This window comes from Esox lucius, chromosome 17, assembly GCF_011004845.1.
Source record: "Esox lucius isolate fEsoLuc1 chromosome 17, fEsoLuc1.pri, whole genome shotgun sequence".
Lineage (NCBI taxonomy): Eukaryota > Metazoa > Chordata > Actinopteri > Esociformes > Esocidae > Esox > Esox lucius.
The window spans coordinates 44940902-44958675 of NC_047585.1; the positions used below are offsets into that span (position 1 = coordinate 44940902).

General features: G+C 42.1%; 2 protein-coding genes across 4 annotated transcripts in view; one reads left to right on the forward strand and one right to left on the reverse strand.

Moving 5' to 3' along the window:
* The window catches only part of zgc:165481 (uncharacterized protein LOC100073327 homolog), a 28422-nt gene extending 26150 nt beyond the window's left edge, over nt 1-2272 (forward strand). Inside the window, exon 4 of the transcript XR_004574622.1 lies at nt 19-2272. The gene's annotated coding sequence lies outside the window, so the exon portion shown is untranslated. The remainder of the gene's footprint in view (nt 1-18) is intronic.
* The window catches only part of cep89 (centrosomal protein 89), an 83037-nt gene that overhangs the window by 27740 nt on the left and 37523 nt on the right, over nt 1-17774 (reverse strand). For 2 of the 3 annotated variants that reach the window (XM_034287065.1, XM_029114122.2), the window contains exon 19: nt 15416-15505. In XM_034287065.1, coding sequence (XP_034142956.1) covers nt 15416-15505 — 90 coding nt within the window. Of the gene's footprint in view, nt 1-15415; nt 15543-17774 lie in introns of all 3 variants that reach the window. The other variant, XM_034287066.1, reaches the window with a different exon arrangement.

Below are 17774 nucleotides of genomic sequence, written 5' to 3' on the forward strand. Positions count from 1 at the left end.
GACTGGGTGGTGGCGAAGGTGGAGGAGAACCATGGATGGGGCACCTGTCCTCTTCTGTCCTGGCTACCTCCCTATACCAAGAAATGACATACAGGCTTTTTACTAAACAGGAGATATAGGCAGTACTAAACAGGAGATCAAGGCTCAAATAAGGCTCCCTTATCGGTGCCACCATGGCGTCCTTTACAGTCCAAATGGATCCGTGGATTTACAGGACTATCTCCATACATGGCTGTGTAGGGCAGGAGGACGCTGAAGACCAGCAGAGGTGGAGAAGATTGGACGGTAGGTCACAGGGTCCTGAAGTGTTTTCAAGACAAAATGGATTCACCAGGTGTGTGAGAGAGTCTGGTGACCACCAGGACCACAAATGTCTTCACGTTGACTCAACGGCCTGACGACTCGGAGTGGCGACACAAACCAATGTTGGCCTAAGAGCTCGCATGCATCAAGTCCCTCTCTGTCTCAGACCTGTCCTGCTCTCCTGTTTGTCGACGAGAACAGTGTCCGATGACTCCTCAAGGACAAAGCCCCAATAAGAACCTTAGTCAACATCCTAAATAAAACCCTCTCCTCTTTGTATTCTAGTGCAATTCTATTTAAATCTGGCCCTCCAAGCCGGTTCCACTCCATTATTTCATTCCAACCCCCTAATCAGGGACTTAAATAGCCCGTGGACACCAGGTGGGCAATTAATGATGAGGTGGAACAGAAGGCTTAGTCCCTGATTAGGGGGTTGCAAGAGAAAAATGGAGATTTGAATCACACTGGTCTAGAGCACTCGTTTGACCAGAGCTCTGGTAACCTAGTTACATTCTATCAGTAGTACATGTTTGTCAGGTGTTACTGTGGATGTGGAGACCATCAAGTGGCTGTTGTATTGTGTTCTGCTGCCTACTCTTGTCTGTCATTCCACTGATGAATGACAGGCCTTCCCGACTCGGAACTACCCACTGCACCGAAACATATTAAATCAAGCTGTTTCCATCTAATCTAGATCAAACATGTCAATGTGGCAATGTTTAAACAACATCCACAACTGATTCATGGTGGAGGGGTATTTTCTCATTTTCACCAAACGTTTAGCCTAAGTCCAAGGACAGGCATATTTGCTGTTCATGTCAGTTAATTTACAGAACGTAAATTTAAACTAGTTAACATTATGTCTGTGCTACGTGGTTACACCAGCAATCGGTCTGAAGACTTTGTGCCCTGTGATGGAAAAAGGCAAGAGATTCCTAGCTGTGCCGACAGCGTTCATCTTTCCGGAACACGACAGACTGACTGGCAACACACAGGGGATGTGATAAACTACTGAAATAAATGAGGAAATTCCTCATAAATTATGAGGAAATTGCTTCTTTCTTTCTTTTTATCTTTAAAACAACATACGTAATGGATTATTTTTGGTTCTTTTCCCCCAGGATTTAGACATCAAAAGCCCACTTAATTTCAGGAGGATAAACTTCCTCAAAAATAACGTAAGCTGCTAGGCTGTAAATCATCAAGAATAATGTTAGCTTTAAGTCTGTGATACAACAGACCATACTTCCCAAAAGCACTAGAACTCATCTAGTACACTTCTACTTACATATATTCTTTATGTAAGGACTGTATAGGTAATAGCGTGCCTTTTGGAATGCATCAGCTGTCCAGGTCCTTCAAACCTTTGACCTCCTCTTGTCTCTCTCCTCCCCTCCTCGGGGACCACCTGATCTGATTGACGTGGCAGAACAATCTCAGCTTATTTTAAAAAAGCTGGGGTTGCCATGACAACACGACAACGGTTTCCAGTTTTTACGTGCTAACAGGCGATAACAGGTTTCTGCCAACCTGGTGTGGTGATGATGCCAGTCGTTCTGAAGCCGTAGACCCCCTCTTTAAACCAGTGGCCCTCATCACAGCCACTTCAATATGGAGCCTGGCCCCAGCATCGAAGAGACACTAGTCTAAATATAACGTGTCTGAAATCTCCTTCCCTCTCAGAAGCCAGACCGTCCAGACTAATTCAGAGGACAAGACAGGGTGAGGTCACTTTTGGAGAGCGGTGTGTTTTTGGAGGACCTGGGAAGCTCCAGTGTGGTGATCATGTGACTAGGGTGAACAGTAAAGGGAATAGCGTGCCATTTTGGACCAATAATGTACCATGTTAATATTTTTGTTCATCCTGACACTGAACTAGGTGCATTTTATTTTACAGGTTTTAATTGGCGTAGCCTGTTTGTAATAGTTGCCTGTCTGATTTATGGGTTTAATAAAGTGTTTCATTTAAGGAACTGTTGTCCACATTATTTCATGTATGGTCTAACAAAATTATTTCAATATGGGACTCCTGCATTGCTAACTATAGTATATTTATATATTGCACACAATCAAATATTCAACATCCTTTTACTGGCATTTCAGGCAAATGTTGCAGCATGAATTTAAAAACACATGAATAATTTACCACAATCTCCCCTCTCCTTTCGTCAACCTCACTCTTCCTTTTGACTCTCCCGGTGAGTTCAATGCACAGAAAGATTCCGACCACGTTATCTCAAACTCACCCTTCAAATAAGAATAAGAACTTAATATAAGAACATCTTTTAAGAGCATCTGTTTTTCCCCCAACAGTGCTCTTGAAATACCCTTCAGAGAACTGTAAACTGCAGGAAGACCAAATGGGTCCGACCCAGTGTGGTTTGTAGGGTAACATGCAATCTAAAGTCCAAACCCCTTGTTGTATTCCCTCCTTCCCTCTCTACCCATAATATTATACTCATTTGCAACCCATACATGAAGTACTATGATTCCATTGAAAGGTCAGTTCATCTCACGCCATTGTCTCCTCACCAGTCCACAGCACACAAAATCTGCATCCCAAATAGCAGTCTGCTCTCTAGATAGTAGATGGCCCGTGACTCCTTTAAACCAGATCCCTATGAAGTAGTTGTGAACTTTGTAAGGGATGAGGATCTGAGAGACAACCCTAGCAACATTCTGCACAGTGTTCTACCCCAAACCGAAATCAATCGGATGTGTGTAGCTCACTCAGTAAGAGCGTGGTCCTTACAATATCAGGATTCTGGGTAAAACTTTAGAGGGTTTTTGATGAAGAAGAATTGGACCTCAATGAGCTGGACTGTGGACACCAGCTTATGGTTTTAGAATAACCTTGGTGATAGAATCCAGACCATTGTAATGGATGGGGTACAATCTAATTGTAGTGGTTCACACAGGAGTTCACCAGGGTTCATTTGGGTTCTTTGTTGTTTACTTAGTAAATTAATGACATTTGTGAGAAAATTAAATTTTTCAAAATTGCCGCTACTGTTTGATTTCCAACTGACACCAAATTCTTAAGCAGGTGCTAAATACAAAGAAAATTAAATACAGTTATGTGAAAATGTAAGTACAGCCCCTGGAAAGTTGTCTTTGGTAATTTTACACATTTGGAAAAATGGATGTAAAATTCCCTTAATCTTCCCTTAATGTTTATAATCATTTATTAATCAAAAATACAGAAATGCATTTTAATAATCCTGTCCATTGTCATTGCAGAGGGCTTTCATGCATCCACAGCCCTCTTCAAGCCCCCAACCAGCATCTGGGACTTCACCTAGCCATCCCATAACCCTCCAATTTGCCTGTGTGTTTTGGATCATTGTTAGTTGCAAGATCCATTTTCAGTTCAGTTTCAGGTTTTTGATAGAAATACTTAAATTCTCCTGACAAATCCTCTTCTAAAATATGGAATTCATGGTTTATAAAATGGGGGGGGGGGGGGGTTGTTTAATTAGATTACAGATTACATAATGACATGACCAAATTCAATCACACCCATGTGATGATAGACCCGTATGGAAACTGGTTTTGGCTTGAATTAAACCTCTTCAAGAATAACAAATACCTCCAGGTTCTAGAAAAACACAAACCTCCAGGCTTTAGAATAACACAAACCTCCAGGTTCTAGAATAACACAAACCTCCAGGTTCTAGAATAACACAAACCTCCAGGCTTTAGAATAACACAAACCTCCAGGTTCAAGAATAATACAAAACTCCAGATTCTAGAATAACTCAAATCTCCAGTTTCTAGAATAACACAAACCTCCAGGTTCTAGAATAACACAAACCTCCAGGCTTTAGAATAACACAAACATCCAGGTTCTAGAATAATTCAAACCTCCAGATTCTAGAATAACTCAAACCTCCAGTTTCTAGAATAACAAAAGCCTCCAGGCTTTAGAATAACACAAACCTCCAGGTTATAGAATAACACAAACCTCCAGGCTTTAGAATAACACAAACCTCCAGGTTGTAGAATAACACAAACCTCCAGGCTTTAGAATAACACAAACCTCCAGGCTGTAGAATAACACAAACCTCCAGGCTTTAGAATAACACAAACCTCCAGGTTGTAGAATAACACAAACCTCCAGGCTTTAGAATAACACAAACCTCCAGGTTCTAGAATAACACAAACCTCCAGGCTTTAGAATAACACAAACCAAGGGATTCTAGACAACAGATCAACACGTTGGACTGTCAGGATGGACATGGTACATAGGTGAGCATTTCCCTGTCTGTGTGTGTCCAGAGAAAGCTAGAGGCAGCAAGAACACAAGCAGCTTTTAACAACCATTAAATGTGCTTCCTGCTACTTCCATTGATTATGTTTCATTCTCATTCGATGAGCAGAGTATATATAAGCTCTGGCTCCATCCCAAATGGGTCCTGAATCCCTGCATTACAGTAGTGTACTAAGCAGGGAATAGGGTGCTATTTGGGAAGCCTGCCTAGTCAGAAGGTGACGCTGATAGGAGGCAGTCAAGTGTTGCACTGGTTCATTATTTACGATGATAATAATGTTAGCTTCGTCTGGGCTCTACCCTTAATTAGAGATTAGAAAAGTTGCATGTGAGAGTTGATGGATTGTGAATGGTTTTGTGCAGAGATTAGCATCAACGCCATGGGCAGGTGTGTGTGTGTGTGTGTGTGTGTGTGTGTATACAGGTTTTACTGTACTTGTGACTACCAAATATTTCCAGTGTACTATAACAAGAAAATCAACGAGGCAAGCCTAGATAGGACGGCCCGTGACTTGATGGAAGTTGTTGCCCTCAGCATATTTGAACCTGGATCTCCTAAGTGAGAGGCTGTGTCTTTAACCACTACGCCACAAAGCTAGACATAAGCCAAGTGATAACGTCTTGACAATAGATCATTTTGTCACACATTAACATCATGCCAAGATCTAATATTTTGCAAGACACCATTATGCACTGTGTTAAACTGGCTAACGTTTCTTATTAAGTTTACTTCCACCACATATAGCATATATGAACTGTATGCCTTTGGCCAGTAATAAGATTACTAGTATCTACTTACTTACTACTTGGAATAGTCATAAGAATTGAGCAATTGTTAGCGAGACAGAAGATGAACATTACCCTGCAAAACCTATTTCATTCCTTGGCTAGTTTTTCGTTCATTTGTAAATGACATTTATACAATAACTATCAATATAGGTGATGATAACTGACTTTTTTGTCAAGTGAAAAAACAAGAGAATCATGGAAACCCCTCCACTTTTACTGCCAAAGGGGTCATGAACTACCCTATATTACCCCAAAAAGCGTGCCTGGATGCATACTTCGACAATCTGAAATAGTCACAAAATAACAGTTAACAGTTTTATTTTAAGCATACTATAACGTAGCTACTGAAGGTTGCATCCAGCAAAAGTTTTGTCTATGCTGAAAAAATCCTAATGCATACTTTGTTTTGTGCTATTTCATTTCATGGCACAACAATGTTCAGTTTTTTTTTCATTTGTGAATGACATTAATACAATAACTATCAAGATAGGTGAAATAACTGACTTTTTCGTCAAGTGGAAAGACAAGAATTGTGGAAACCCCTCTCCTCTTTTACTGCGTAAGGGCTTGTGATCTACTGTTTATTACCCCAAAAAGCATGCAAGGATGCGTACTTTGAAAATCCAATAGAATATAACGATAAACTACCAGAAGATCTTAGATGTGCCCCAAACGTATACATTTTTTAATCCAGGTAAAAAATACTCTTTTCACATGCCTATGACTGAGCACTTAAACTCAACCACACTGTTTAGCCTTATAGCTTCCTATGTTTTTATCCCGTTTTTAATCTTTATATGTTTTCTTATTGTATTTTTTATTATTATGATGTATTCATTTGTCATATTATAGCTATTATAAAATTAACTATATAATACCAAAATATCCCCAACCTGTGGTTGGATCTGAATGTGAATAATGATGGGAACATTTCTCCTCTCCCCATTTAGAAAATAGCTGTTTTTGTCTTAAGATTTAGGTTGAAGTCACACACACAAACAGAATGCAACCAAAACACACAAACACACATGTACCTTCTACATGGTGCCAGGACAACAACCTCTCTCTCAATGTCTGCAAGACTAAGGAGATGATCGTGGACATCAGGAAGCAGCAGAGGGGGGGTCATGCCCCCACACACATCGATGGAGCTGAAGGACAGAGAGTCTCCGAATACAAGTTCCTCGGTGTGTTCATTAAAGATGACCTCACTTGGTCCAGGCAAGTGAACTCACTTTTGGAGAAATTTGGCATGTCTGTAAAAACTCTCACCAACTTCTTAGTCATCACCAATTTGCGTACATTTTGTCACACTAAAATGGAGCGTCAGTTAAATGTGTACATTTTAAAGCTTTTCATTGTTCACGAACCCACTCCAAACCACAGTCAGGTCGGCCTGGCAAACGCCCCAGAGAATCTTGGGTTAAAAACCTCTGTGGTGTATTCTGCAGTGTTTGCACTGGCAGGAAACAGTTTCTACTGAGAGAAATGACAAATAACCAATGAAAGTAGTAGTCGTATTAGTAGTATTTAGCGAGAGGCTTCCAGGAAGAAAAGCCTAACAATGATGAAAAAAAGTTACTTCCCTGCATCCCAAATGGCACTCTACTCCATTTACATTGGACTAGCCTATGAGACCTGGTCAAGACTAGTGCACTAAAAGGGAATAAGGTGCTATTTGGTACTCACACGCTCATTATTACTGTCTCTGAAAACATTTAGGCTGCTGACTGGACCTTAGATTATGACATTAACTGAAAAGGATGACAGAGACGATATTAATTTGGCTTAATCAGATGCTGCCTAACAAAGCCACTTTGAATTGAAAGGAAAGAGATGGAGAGCAAAAAAAAGATAGAGCCACAGAAGAGTGACAGAATAGAGACAGCATGACAGAATATACAGCTTCCATCTCTAGAATATTCCACAAAACATTCAGTGCCCTGAGCAAAACTGGGTAATCTGAGTAAAACTGAAGAAAATGTGAATGTGAAGATTTTTTTTTGCTGTTCATCCTATTGGTCTTTCATTCAAAATAATTGAAATAAAATTATTGAAAGAAATGTATGAGAAATAAATTTTGTACCAGAATTATTGGCACCCTTAGAAATTATTGAGTAAAATCTAAAATCTAAATGTATATTCCCATTCATATTTTATGGATTTCATGACCTGGTACTACCTCTACCCATATAAAAACCTTAATGACCTGGTAGTACCTCTACCCATATAAAAACCTTAATGACCTGGTAGTACCTCTACCCATATAAAAACCTTAATGACCTGGTACTACCTCTACCCATATAAAAACCTAAATGACCTGGTACTACCTCTACCCATATAAAAACCTTAATGACCTGGTACTACCTCTACCCATATAAAAACCTTAATGACCTGGTACTACCTCTACCCATATAAAAACCTTAATGACCTGGTACTACCTCTACCTATATAAAAACCTTAATGACCTGGTACTACATCTACCCATATAAAAACCTTAATGACCTGGTACTACCTTTACCCATATAAAAACCTTAATGACCTGGTACTACCTCTACCCATATAAAAACCTTAATGACCTGGTAGTACCTCTACCTATATAAAAACCTTAATGACCTGGTACTACCTCTACCCATATAAAAACCTTAATGACCTGGTACTACCTCTACCCATATAAAAACCTTAATGACCTGGTACTACCTCTACCCATATAAAAACCTTAATGACCTGGTACTACCTCTACCTATATAAAAACCTTAATGACCTGGTACTACATCTACCCATATAAAAACCTTAATGACCTGGTACTACCTTTACCCATATAAAAACCTTAATGACCTGGTACTACCTCTACCCATATAAAAACCTTAATGACCTGGTACTACCTCTACCCATATAAAAACCTTAATGACCTGGTACTACCTTTACCCATATAAAAACCTTAATGACCTGGTACTACCTCTACCCATATAAAAACCTTAATGACCTGGTACTACCTCTACCCATATAAAAACCTTAATGACCTGGTACTACCTCTACCCATATAAAAACCTTAATGACCTGGTACTACCTCTACCCATATAAAAACCTTAATGACCTGGTACTACCTCTACCCATATAAAAACCTTAATGACCTGGTACTACCTCTACCTATATAAAAACCTTAATGACCTGGTACTACATCTACCCATATAAAAACCTTAATGACCTGGTACTACCTTTACCCATATAAAAACCTTAATGACCTGGTACTACCTCTACCCATATAAAAACCTTAATGACCTGGTACTACCTCTACCCATATAAAAACCTTAATGACCTGGTACTACCTCTACCCATATAAAAACCTTAATGACCTGGTACTACCTCTACCCATATAAAAACCTTAATGACCTGGTACTACCTCTACCCATATAAAAACCTTAATGACCTGGTACTACCTCTACCCATATAAAAACCTTAATGACCTGGTAGTACCTCTACCTATATAAAAACCTTAATGACCTGGTACTACCTCTACCCATATAAAAACCTTAATGACCTGGTAGTACCTCTACCCATATAAAAACCTTAATGACCTGGTACTACCTCTACCCATATAAAAACCTTAATGACCTGGTACTACCTCTACCCACATAAAAACCTTAATGACCTGGTACTACCTCTACCCATATAAAAACCTTAATGACCTGGTACTACCTCTACCCATATAAAAACAGAAACCTCTCTGTTTAGATTATCTCTGTAGGTTGCGCTGTGATAACCCCAGGAATGTTTACACTGACCATTTGGCATGGGGACTTACTGTCTTGGAAACCTGATCTGTGCTCGGTAGACACACCCTTCAATGTATATATCAGCTTGTAACCAACACTACAGTGAGAAGAGATTGAGTGAGATGAGATTGAGGTTGTGTAAGGAAGACCAGGTCCGTAACCTCATGAACAAGACTTTCTAAGGCTGCAATAAATATTTGAATTACTCTCTCCCTTGACAAACGGGTATGCGATAATTATTACAACCACTATACGAAATGGCTGATTTCTAACAGGTACTACCCCTACGTATATAAAACCCCAAATGACCTGGTACTTGCGTACACTAGTGGTGATCCCTGGATGTAGACACATTATGTTGTATTGTGATTGTTAACAGCTTTCATACCGTTTTAATAATGGTAGGAGAGGCAGAGACAAATCATTATTACACAGAAATAACCGTTTCATTAAACTTGCAAGGAGTGATATTCCCAATACAGGTACAGTGAATATCTCTACAGTAGCTCAGAGAACTATTAGTACTTATAGAGGAGAGGGGTGTGGTTGGATACAGCACAGCTGACTTATGTCAACAATACATGTTCCCTATTGTTCTATCCATTCCTTAGCGCTACCCAATGGGCCGGCAGCCCCTCCGTTCCCCAGGACATTAGAGGAGCATTGTACACGACCTTTTCAACTAAGATGGGCCACATACCTTCAGGATGAAGAATAGATACACTGAAGGCTTTAAAGCAGACCTGGGCAAGATAAGGCCCTGGGACGGAATCGGCCCGTTGAGTCATTCTATCCGGCCCGCAATACATCCAAAACCTTAAAAACAATATCAAATAAAAAATACCTGATGAGGTCTGCAGACTACCTTACTCCATTTCCTGTCTGTATTTATTTTATTTCAAATTAAAAGTCCTGCGGTACTCCCAGTAATAAGTACAGCAGAATCCTACTGTCTGTTTAAAACACTTTTAAGTTGAAACAAGCTACTTGCATTGCTATGATACGTAGGGACCAGCACCACGATCCACGCACGGAAGTTATCATTTATTCATACTATACACAATTGATGGCTGGCGATCTCTGGAAATGAGCCTGTCTAAGAAAAGTTGATAAAGAAAGCAGGGTATTTAAAAAAGTAATTTATTTGCAGATGTTGCAGGTGAAGCAACTTGCTTAATATGTAAAGCTAATGTCGCAGTTTTTAAATAGTACAATTTGCAGAGGCACTTCAGAGCAAGCATGCAGCCAAACACAAAAACTGTCACCCGATGCTAAAATTTAACAAGCCCAAGCGCAGATGCAGCCTCACTGTTTGAACATCTTGCAGCAGTACTGCACACTGCTTCAACAGAACCGCACACTGCTTCAACAAAACCGCACACTGCTTCAGCAGAACCGCACACTGCTTCAGCAGAACCGCACACTGCTTCAACAGAACCGCACACTGCTTCAGCAGAAATGATTCCTGACTTCACCTCACTTTTCAACGCTCATACAAGGCTCCCCTGTTCATATTGAGTGAGTCGCCCTTAAAGTAGATTTCTTGGGTCTGGGCTGCTGGAATCGCTGTTGTTAAAAGCACGTCGTACAAAAAATATATACTGTATGAAGTTAGATGACGGCAATTATACCAACATTTGCTTTGAGTGAAAATCTTCAAAAGTAATTTCATAGACTTATGTCTGCCCTAATAACTGTTGTTAACAATATACCTTATGTAATGTAGCTTACTCTGTTAAGTTGAAAGTTACGTTTCAAGGCAAATATGTGTTGCAACATTTCCTTTGAATAATAAGAAAAGGGATTTCTTAGGCCTTTGCCTGCCATAATAACAGTTAACAGAGTACAAAAAAACATTGTTAAAGTAAATTAAGTTAGATTATGAAAATGGTGTTGCATGGAAAAAGAATATGCATGAATATAATATGCAAGTTAACAGAGTAAGCCATGTCTTTTAGGTATGTTGGTTAAAAAAAGTAATCTGGCCCGCGATGCTCTCTGGCATTTTCAATGTGGCCCCCCAGTGAAAGATATTGCCCACCCCTGCTTTAAAGGGATAGTTCATTCAAAAATCATATTTTGGTGACAGTACTTTTACCCCGAGTAGGTCCTTCAGGCACATTGAGTTATTTTTTAAAACAATCCTTTATTCAGCTCTGTCTCAGTCAGTAATTAGCGTTATTAGCATCGTAGAAATTCATGTTCTGTAGACAACACAATCATGGGGAAGACTGCTGACTTGACAGCTGTACAAAAGACGACCATTGACACCTTGCACAAGGAGGGCAAGACACAAAAGGTCATTGCTAAAGAGGCTGGTTGTTCACAGAGCTCTGTGTCCAAGCATATTAATATAGAGGCGAAGGGAAGGAAAAGATGTGGTAGAAAAAAGTGTACAAGCAATAGGGATAACCGCACCCTGGAGTGGATTGTGAAACAAAACCCATTCAAAAATGTGGGGGAGTTTCACAAAGAGTGGACTGCAGCTGGAGTCAGTGCTTCAAGAACCACCACGCACAGACGTATACAAGACATGGGTTTCAGCTGTCGCATTCTTTGTGTCAAGCCACTCTTGAACAAGACACAGCATCAGAAGCGTCTCGCCTGGACTAAAGACAAAAAGGACTGGACTGCTGCTGAGTTATGTTCTCTGATGAAAGTACATTTTGCATTTCCTTTGGAAATCAAGGTCCCAGAGTCTGGAGGAAGAGAGGAGAGGCACAGAATCCACTTTGCTTGAAGTCCAGTGTAAAGTTTCCACAGTCAGTGATGGGGTGCCATGTCATCTGCTGGTGTTGGTCCACTGTGTTTTCTGAGGTCCGAGGTCAACACAGCCGTCTACCAGGAAGTTTTAGAGCACTTCATGTTTCCTGCTGCTGACCAACTTTATGGAGATGCAGATTTCATTTTCCAACAGGACTTGGCACCTGCACACAGTGCCAAAGTTACCAGTACCTGGTTTAAGGACAATGGTATCTCTGTTCTTAATTGGCCAGCAAACTTGCCTGACCTTAACCCTATAGAAAATCTATGGGGTATTGTGAAGAAGAAGAAGCGATACGCAAGACCCAACAATGCAGAAGAGCTGAAGGCCACTATCAGAGCAACCTGGGCTCTCATAACACCTGAGCAGTGCCACAGACTGATCGACTCCATGCCACGCCGCATTGCTGCAGTAATTCAGGCAAAAGGAGCCCCAACTATGTATTGACTGCTATACATGCTCATACTTTTCATGTTCATACTTTTCAGTTGGCCAACATTTCTAAAAATCTTTTTATTGGCCATTTTTTTATTGGTCTTAAGTAATATTCCAATTTTCTGAGATACTGAATTTGGGATTTTCATTCGTTGTCAGTTATATTCATCACAATAAAAGAAATAAACATTTGAAATATATCAGTCTGTGTGTAATGAATGAATATAATATACACGTTTCACTTTTTGAATGGAATTACTGCAATAAATACACTTTTTGATGATATTCTAATTTTATGACCAGCACCTGTATGTGTGTATGTATGTATGTATATATGTATGTATGTATGTATGTATGTACGTATGTATGTATGTATATGCAAGCATCATATTTCAATTTATTCAGAACAAAATCTCAATGTAAAATAATATCTGAGTAAAATGAGAGAATTCAGAAGATATTCAGGCCCCTTCATTTACTCCAAATTTGATTGTGTTCCCATTTCAACTAATTCCATCTTCCTAATTCCAAATATCTCCTAATAATTGCAAAATGGAAGCTCAAGCGTAACATTTTATTTAGTGTCGACGTTGTGATTGAACAAAAAGTTGAATTACAATAAAGAAATGTTGATGTACATGTTAAGGAAAACTGTCTATTTGTCACAGCTCTAATAGCTGTACTGAACACAAACTGATAACGCACAACAGAAAATATGCTCAGGGTTATTCCACCTCTCTTTCTGTATCTACTGACAGAGCTCCTGATGTAACGGGGTGCTGAAAGACAGACAGACAGCGCTTGGCAGATTATATGTCTCTCAGGCTACAGAATTGTTATCCATGACTTTGTGACTGAACAGCTTGATGAATCACACGGGAGCTGGGTGGACACACAGCCTCCTAAGGAAACACCAGAGGACTATGGATACTTCCAGAATAGATTCATGATGTGTGTGTGTGTGTGTGTGTGTGTTTGTGTGTCAGAGGGGAGAAACGTTGGATGGCTAAACAAAAGAGAGCTATAGATGTCATGACAGACACCCACGCAAGCTTAACACGCTTACCCAGCAATCTACTAACGGATAGCTGCTAATTGTACTAATTAATCATCTGCACACGTTCCTTCCCCATGATGTAGACATGATGTAGTTGTGGCCAAACCAACATTAATCCCACACCCTGCTATCACACTTTAATCAGCCTTTATTCATTTTGTGATTTTTTACGATAAAGCCAATTCAGATTTTAGTGGCTGTTATCCACTTGAAACCGGTCTCCTGGGGTAGTCGCTTTCCAGAGTTACCCACAGTTAGCGCCACAACACTAGGCCTAGCTCCCAAAGAGATGGTGCCACAACAGTTACCCACAGTTAGCGCCACAACACTAGGCCTAGCTCCCAAAGAGATGGTGCCACAACAGTTACCCACAGTTAGCGCCACAACACTAGGCCTAGCTCCCAAAGAGATGGTGCCACAACAGTTACCCACAGTTAGCACCACAACACTAGGCCTAGCTCCCAAAGAGATGGTGCCACAACAGTTACCCACAGTTAGCGCCACAACACTAGGCCTAGCTCCCAAAGAGATGGTGCCACAACAGTTACCCACAGTTAGCACCACAACACTAGGCCTAGCTCCCAAAGAGATGGTGCTACAACAGTTACCCACAGTTAGCGCCACAACACTAGGCCTAGCTCCCAAAGAGATGGTGCCACAACAGTTACCCACAGTTAGCGCCACAACACTAGGCCTAGCTCCCAAAGAGATGGTGCCACAACAGTTACCCACAGTTAGCGCCACAACACTAGGCCTAGCTCCCAAAGAGATGGTGCCACAATAGTCACCCACAGTTAGCGCCACAACTCTAGGCCTAGCTCCCAAAGAGATGGTGCCACTACAGTTACCCACAGTTAGCGCCACAACACTAGGCCTAGCTCCCAAAGAGATGGTGCCACAATAGTCACCCACAGTCAGCGCCACAACACTAGGCCTAGCTCCCAAAGAGATGGTGCCACAATAGTCACCCACAGTTAGCGCCACAACACTAGGCCTAGCTCCCAAAGAGATGGTGCCACAACAGTTACCCACAGTTAGCACCACAACACTAGGCCTAGCTCCCAAAGAGATGGTGCCACAATAGTCACCCACAGTTAGCGCCACAACACTAGGCCTAGCTCCCAAAGAGATGGTGCCACAATAGTCACCCACAGTTAGCGCCACAACACTAGGCCTAGCTCCCAAAGAGATGGTGCCACTACAGTTACCCACAGTTAGCGCCACAACACTAGGCCTAGCTCCCAAAGAGATGGTGCCACAATAGTCACCCACAGTTAGCGCCACAACACTAGGCCTAGCTCCCAAAGAGATGGTGCCACAATAGTCACCCACAGTTAGCGCCACAACACTAGGCCTAGCTCCCAAAGAGATGGTGCCACAATAGTCACCCACAGTTAGCGCCACAACACTAGGCCTAGCTCCCAAAGAGATGGTGCCACAACAGTTACCCACAGTTAGCGCCACAACACTAGGCCTAGCTCCCAAAGAGATGGTGCCACAATAGTCACCCACAGTTAGCGCCACAACACTAGGCCTAGCTAGGGTCCCCTGAGAGGCTCCATACGAAACTGAATGTGTAAGTCTCAAGGCCCCTTGCAAACACTCAAACACACACGATACACACCGACAACACATTCGAAGAGCAGTTGTATTTCTTTAATTTAACAATTGTATTTCTTTAGTTGTATTGTTGTATTTCTGTAGTGGTATTGTTGTATTTCTTTAGATAAACTGTTATATTTCTTTCCTTGAACTGTTGTATTTCTTTAGGTGTGTTGTTGTTTCTTTAGTGGTATTGTTGTATTTAGATAAACTGTTGTATTTCTTTAGTTAAATTGCTGTATTTCGGTAGTTGCATTGTTGTATTTCTTTAGTTAAACTGTTGTTGTATTTGATTAGTTGTACAGTTATATTTCTTTAGTTAAACTGTTGTTGTATTTGATTAGTTGTACAGTTACATTTCTTTAGTTGAACTGTTGTTGTAATTGATTATTTGTATTGCTGTATATTGGTGTGATTACCTTGACCTTCTCCTGGAGCTTTCCGAGACGCAGTGTGCCCTGCAAGACCCTGGTGATGACGCCCTGTTTGTCGTGTTCCAGAGAAGAGGCCTGGAAGGGGAGACAGGAGACAGGGAGGGTTATGGATCTAGGAGAGGAGGAGGAGGAGGACAGGGAGATGGAGGAAGGGAGAGAAAGAATGAGAAGAGAGAGGGGGTGAAGTGGAGATAAAGAGAGGGAGAAAGAACAGGACAGATAAAGGAGGAATGAAGGAGAGATACAGACACAAAGGGAATGAGAGGGACAGTCACAAAGGGAATGAGAGATACAGACACAAAGGGAATGAGAGGGACAGACACAAAGGGAATGAGAGGGACAGACACAAAGGGAATGAGAGGGACAGACACAGAGGGAATGAGAGGGACAGACACAAAGGGAATGAGCGGGACAGACACAAAGGGAATGAGAGGGACAGACACAAAGGGAATGAGAGGGACAGACACAGAGGGAATGAGAGGGACAGACACAGAGGGAATGAGAGGAACAGACACAGAGGGAATGAGAGGGACAGACACAAAGGGAATGAGCGGGACAGTCACAAAGGGAATGAGAGGGACAGACACAAAGGGAATGAGAGGGACAGACACAGAGGGAATGAGAGGGACAGACACAAAGGGAATGAGAGGGACAGACACAGAGGGAATGAGAGGGACAGACACAAAGGGAATGAGCGGGACAGACACAAAGGGAATGAGCGGGACAGACACAAAGGGAATGAGAGGGACAGACACAGAGGGAATGAGAGGGACAGACACAGAGGGAATGAGAGGGACAGACACAAAGGAAATGAGAGGGACAGACACAGAGGGAATGAGAGGGACAGACACAAAGGAAATGAGAGGGACAGACACAGAGGGAATGAGAGGGACAGACACAGAGGGAATGAGAGGGACAGACACAGAGGGAATGAGAGGGACAGACACAAAGGGAATGAGAGGGACAGACACAAAGGGAATGAGAGGGACAGACACAAAGGGAATGAGAGATACAGACACAAAGGGAATGAGAGGGACAGACACAAAGGGAATGAGAGGGACAGACACAAAGGGAATGAGAGGGACAGACACAGAGGGAATGAGAGGGACAGACACAAAGGGAATGAGCGGGACAGACACAAAGGGAATGAGAGGGACAGACACAAAGGGAATGAGAGGGACAGACACAGAGGGAATGAGAGGGACAGACACAGAGGGAATGAGAGGAACAGACACAGAGGGAATGAGAGGGACAGACACAAAGGGAATGAGCGGGACAGTCACAAAGGGAATGAGAGGGACAGACACAAAGGGAATGAGAGGGACAGACACAGAGGGAATGAGAGGGACAGACACAAAGGGAATGAGAGGGACAGACACAGAGGGAATGAGAGGGACAGACACAAAGGGAATGAGCGGGACAGACACAAAGGGAATGAGCGGGACAGACACAAAGGGAATGAGAGGGACAGACACAGAGGGAATGAGAGGGACAGACACAGAGGGAATGAGAGGGACAGACACAAAGGAAATGAGAGGGACAGACACAAAGGGAATGAGAGGGACAGACACAAAGGGAATGAGAGGGACAGACACAAAGGGAATGAGAGGGACAGACACAGAGGGAATGAGAGGGACAGACACAAAGGGAATGAGAGGGACAGACACAAAGGGAATGAGTGGGACAGACACAAAGGGAATGAGAGGGACAGACACAGAGGGAATGAGAGGGACAGACACAGAGGGAATGAGAGGGACAGACACAGAGGGAATGAGAGGGACAGACACAGAGGGAATGAGAGGGACAGACACAGAGGGAATGAGAGGGACAGACACAGAGGGAATGAGAGGGACAGACACAGAGGGAATGAGAGGGACAGACACAAAGGGAATGAGAGGGACAGACACAAAGGGAATGAGAGGGACAGACACAGAGGGAATGAGAGGGACAGACACAGAGGGAATGAGAGGGACAGACACAGAGGGAATGAGAGGGACAGACACAGAGGGAATGAGAGGGACAGACACAGAGGGAATGAGAGGGACAGACACAGAGGGAATGAGAGGGACAGACACAGTGAAAGAGCAAGGAAGAGAAAGTGAGGATAGGAATGAGGAAACAGAGAAAGGGAAGGAGAGAGGGATAAAGGAAGAGAGGCAAGGAAAGAGTGAGGAAAGACAAAGATAGGAAGGGAGTGACAGAGGAAGACAGAGGAAGACAGAGGAAGAGAGGATGTGAAGGTTTATTAAGAGCGGACCAGTAACAAGATAAATGCAGTGTGGCACATATAGTCCATACCTACTAATCTAGAACCATATTAATTATACAGTCCTTTAGGAACAAT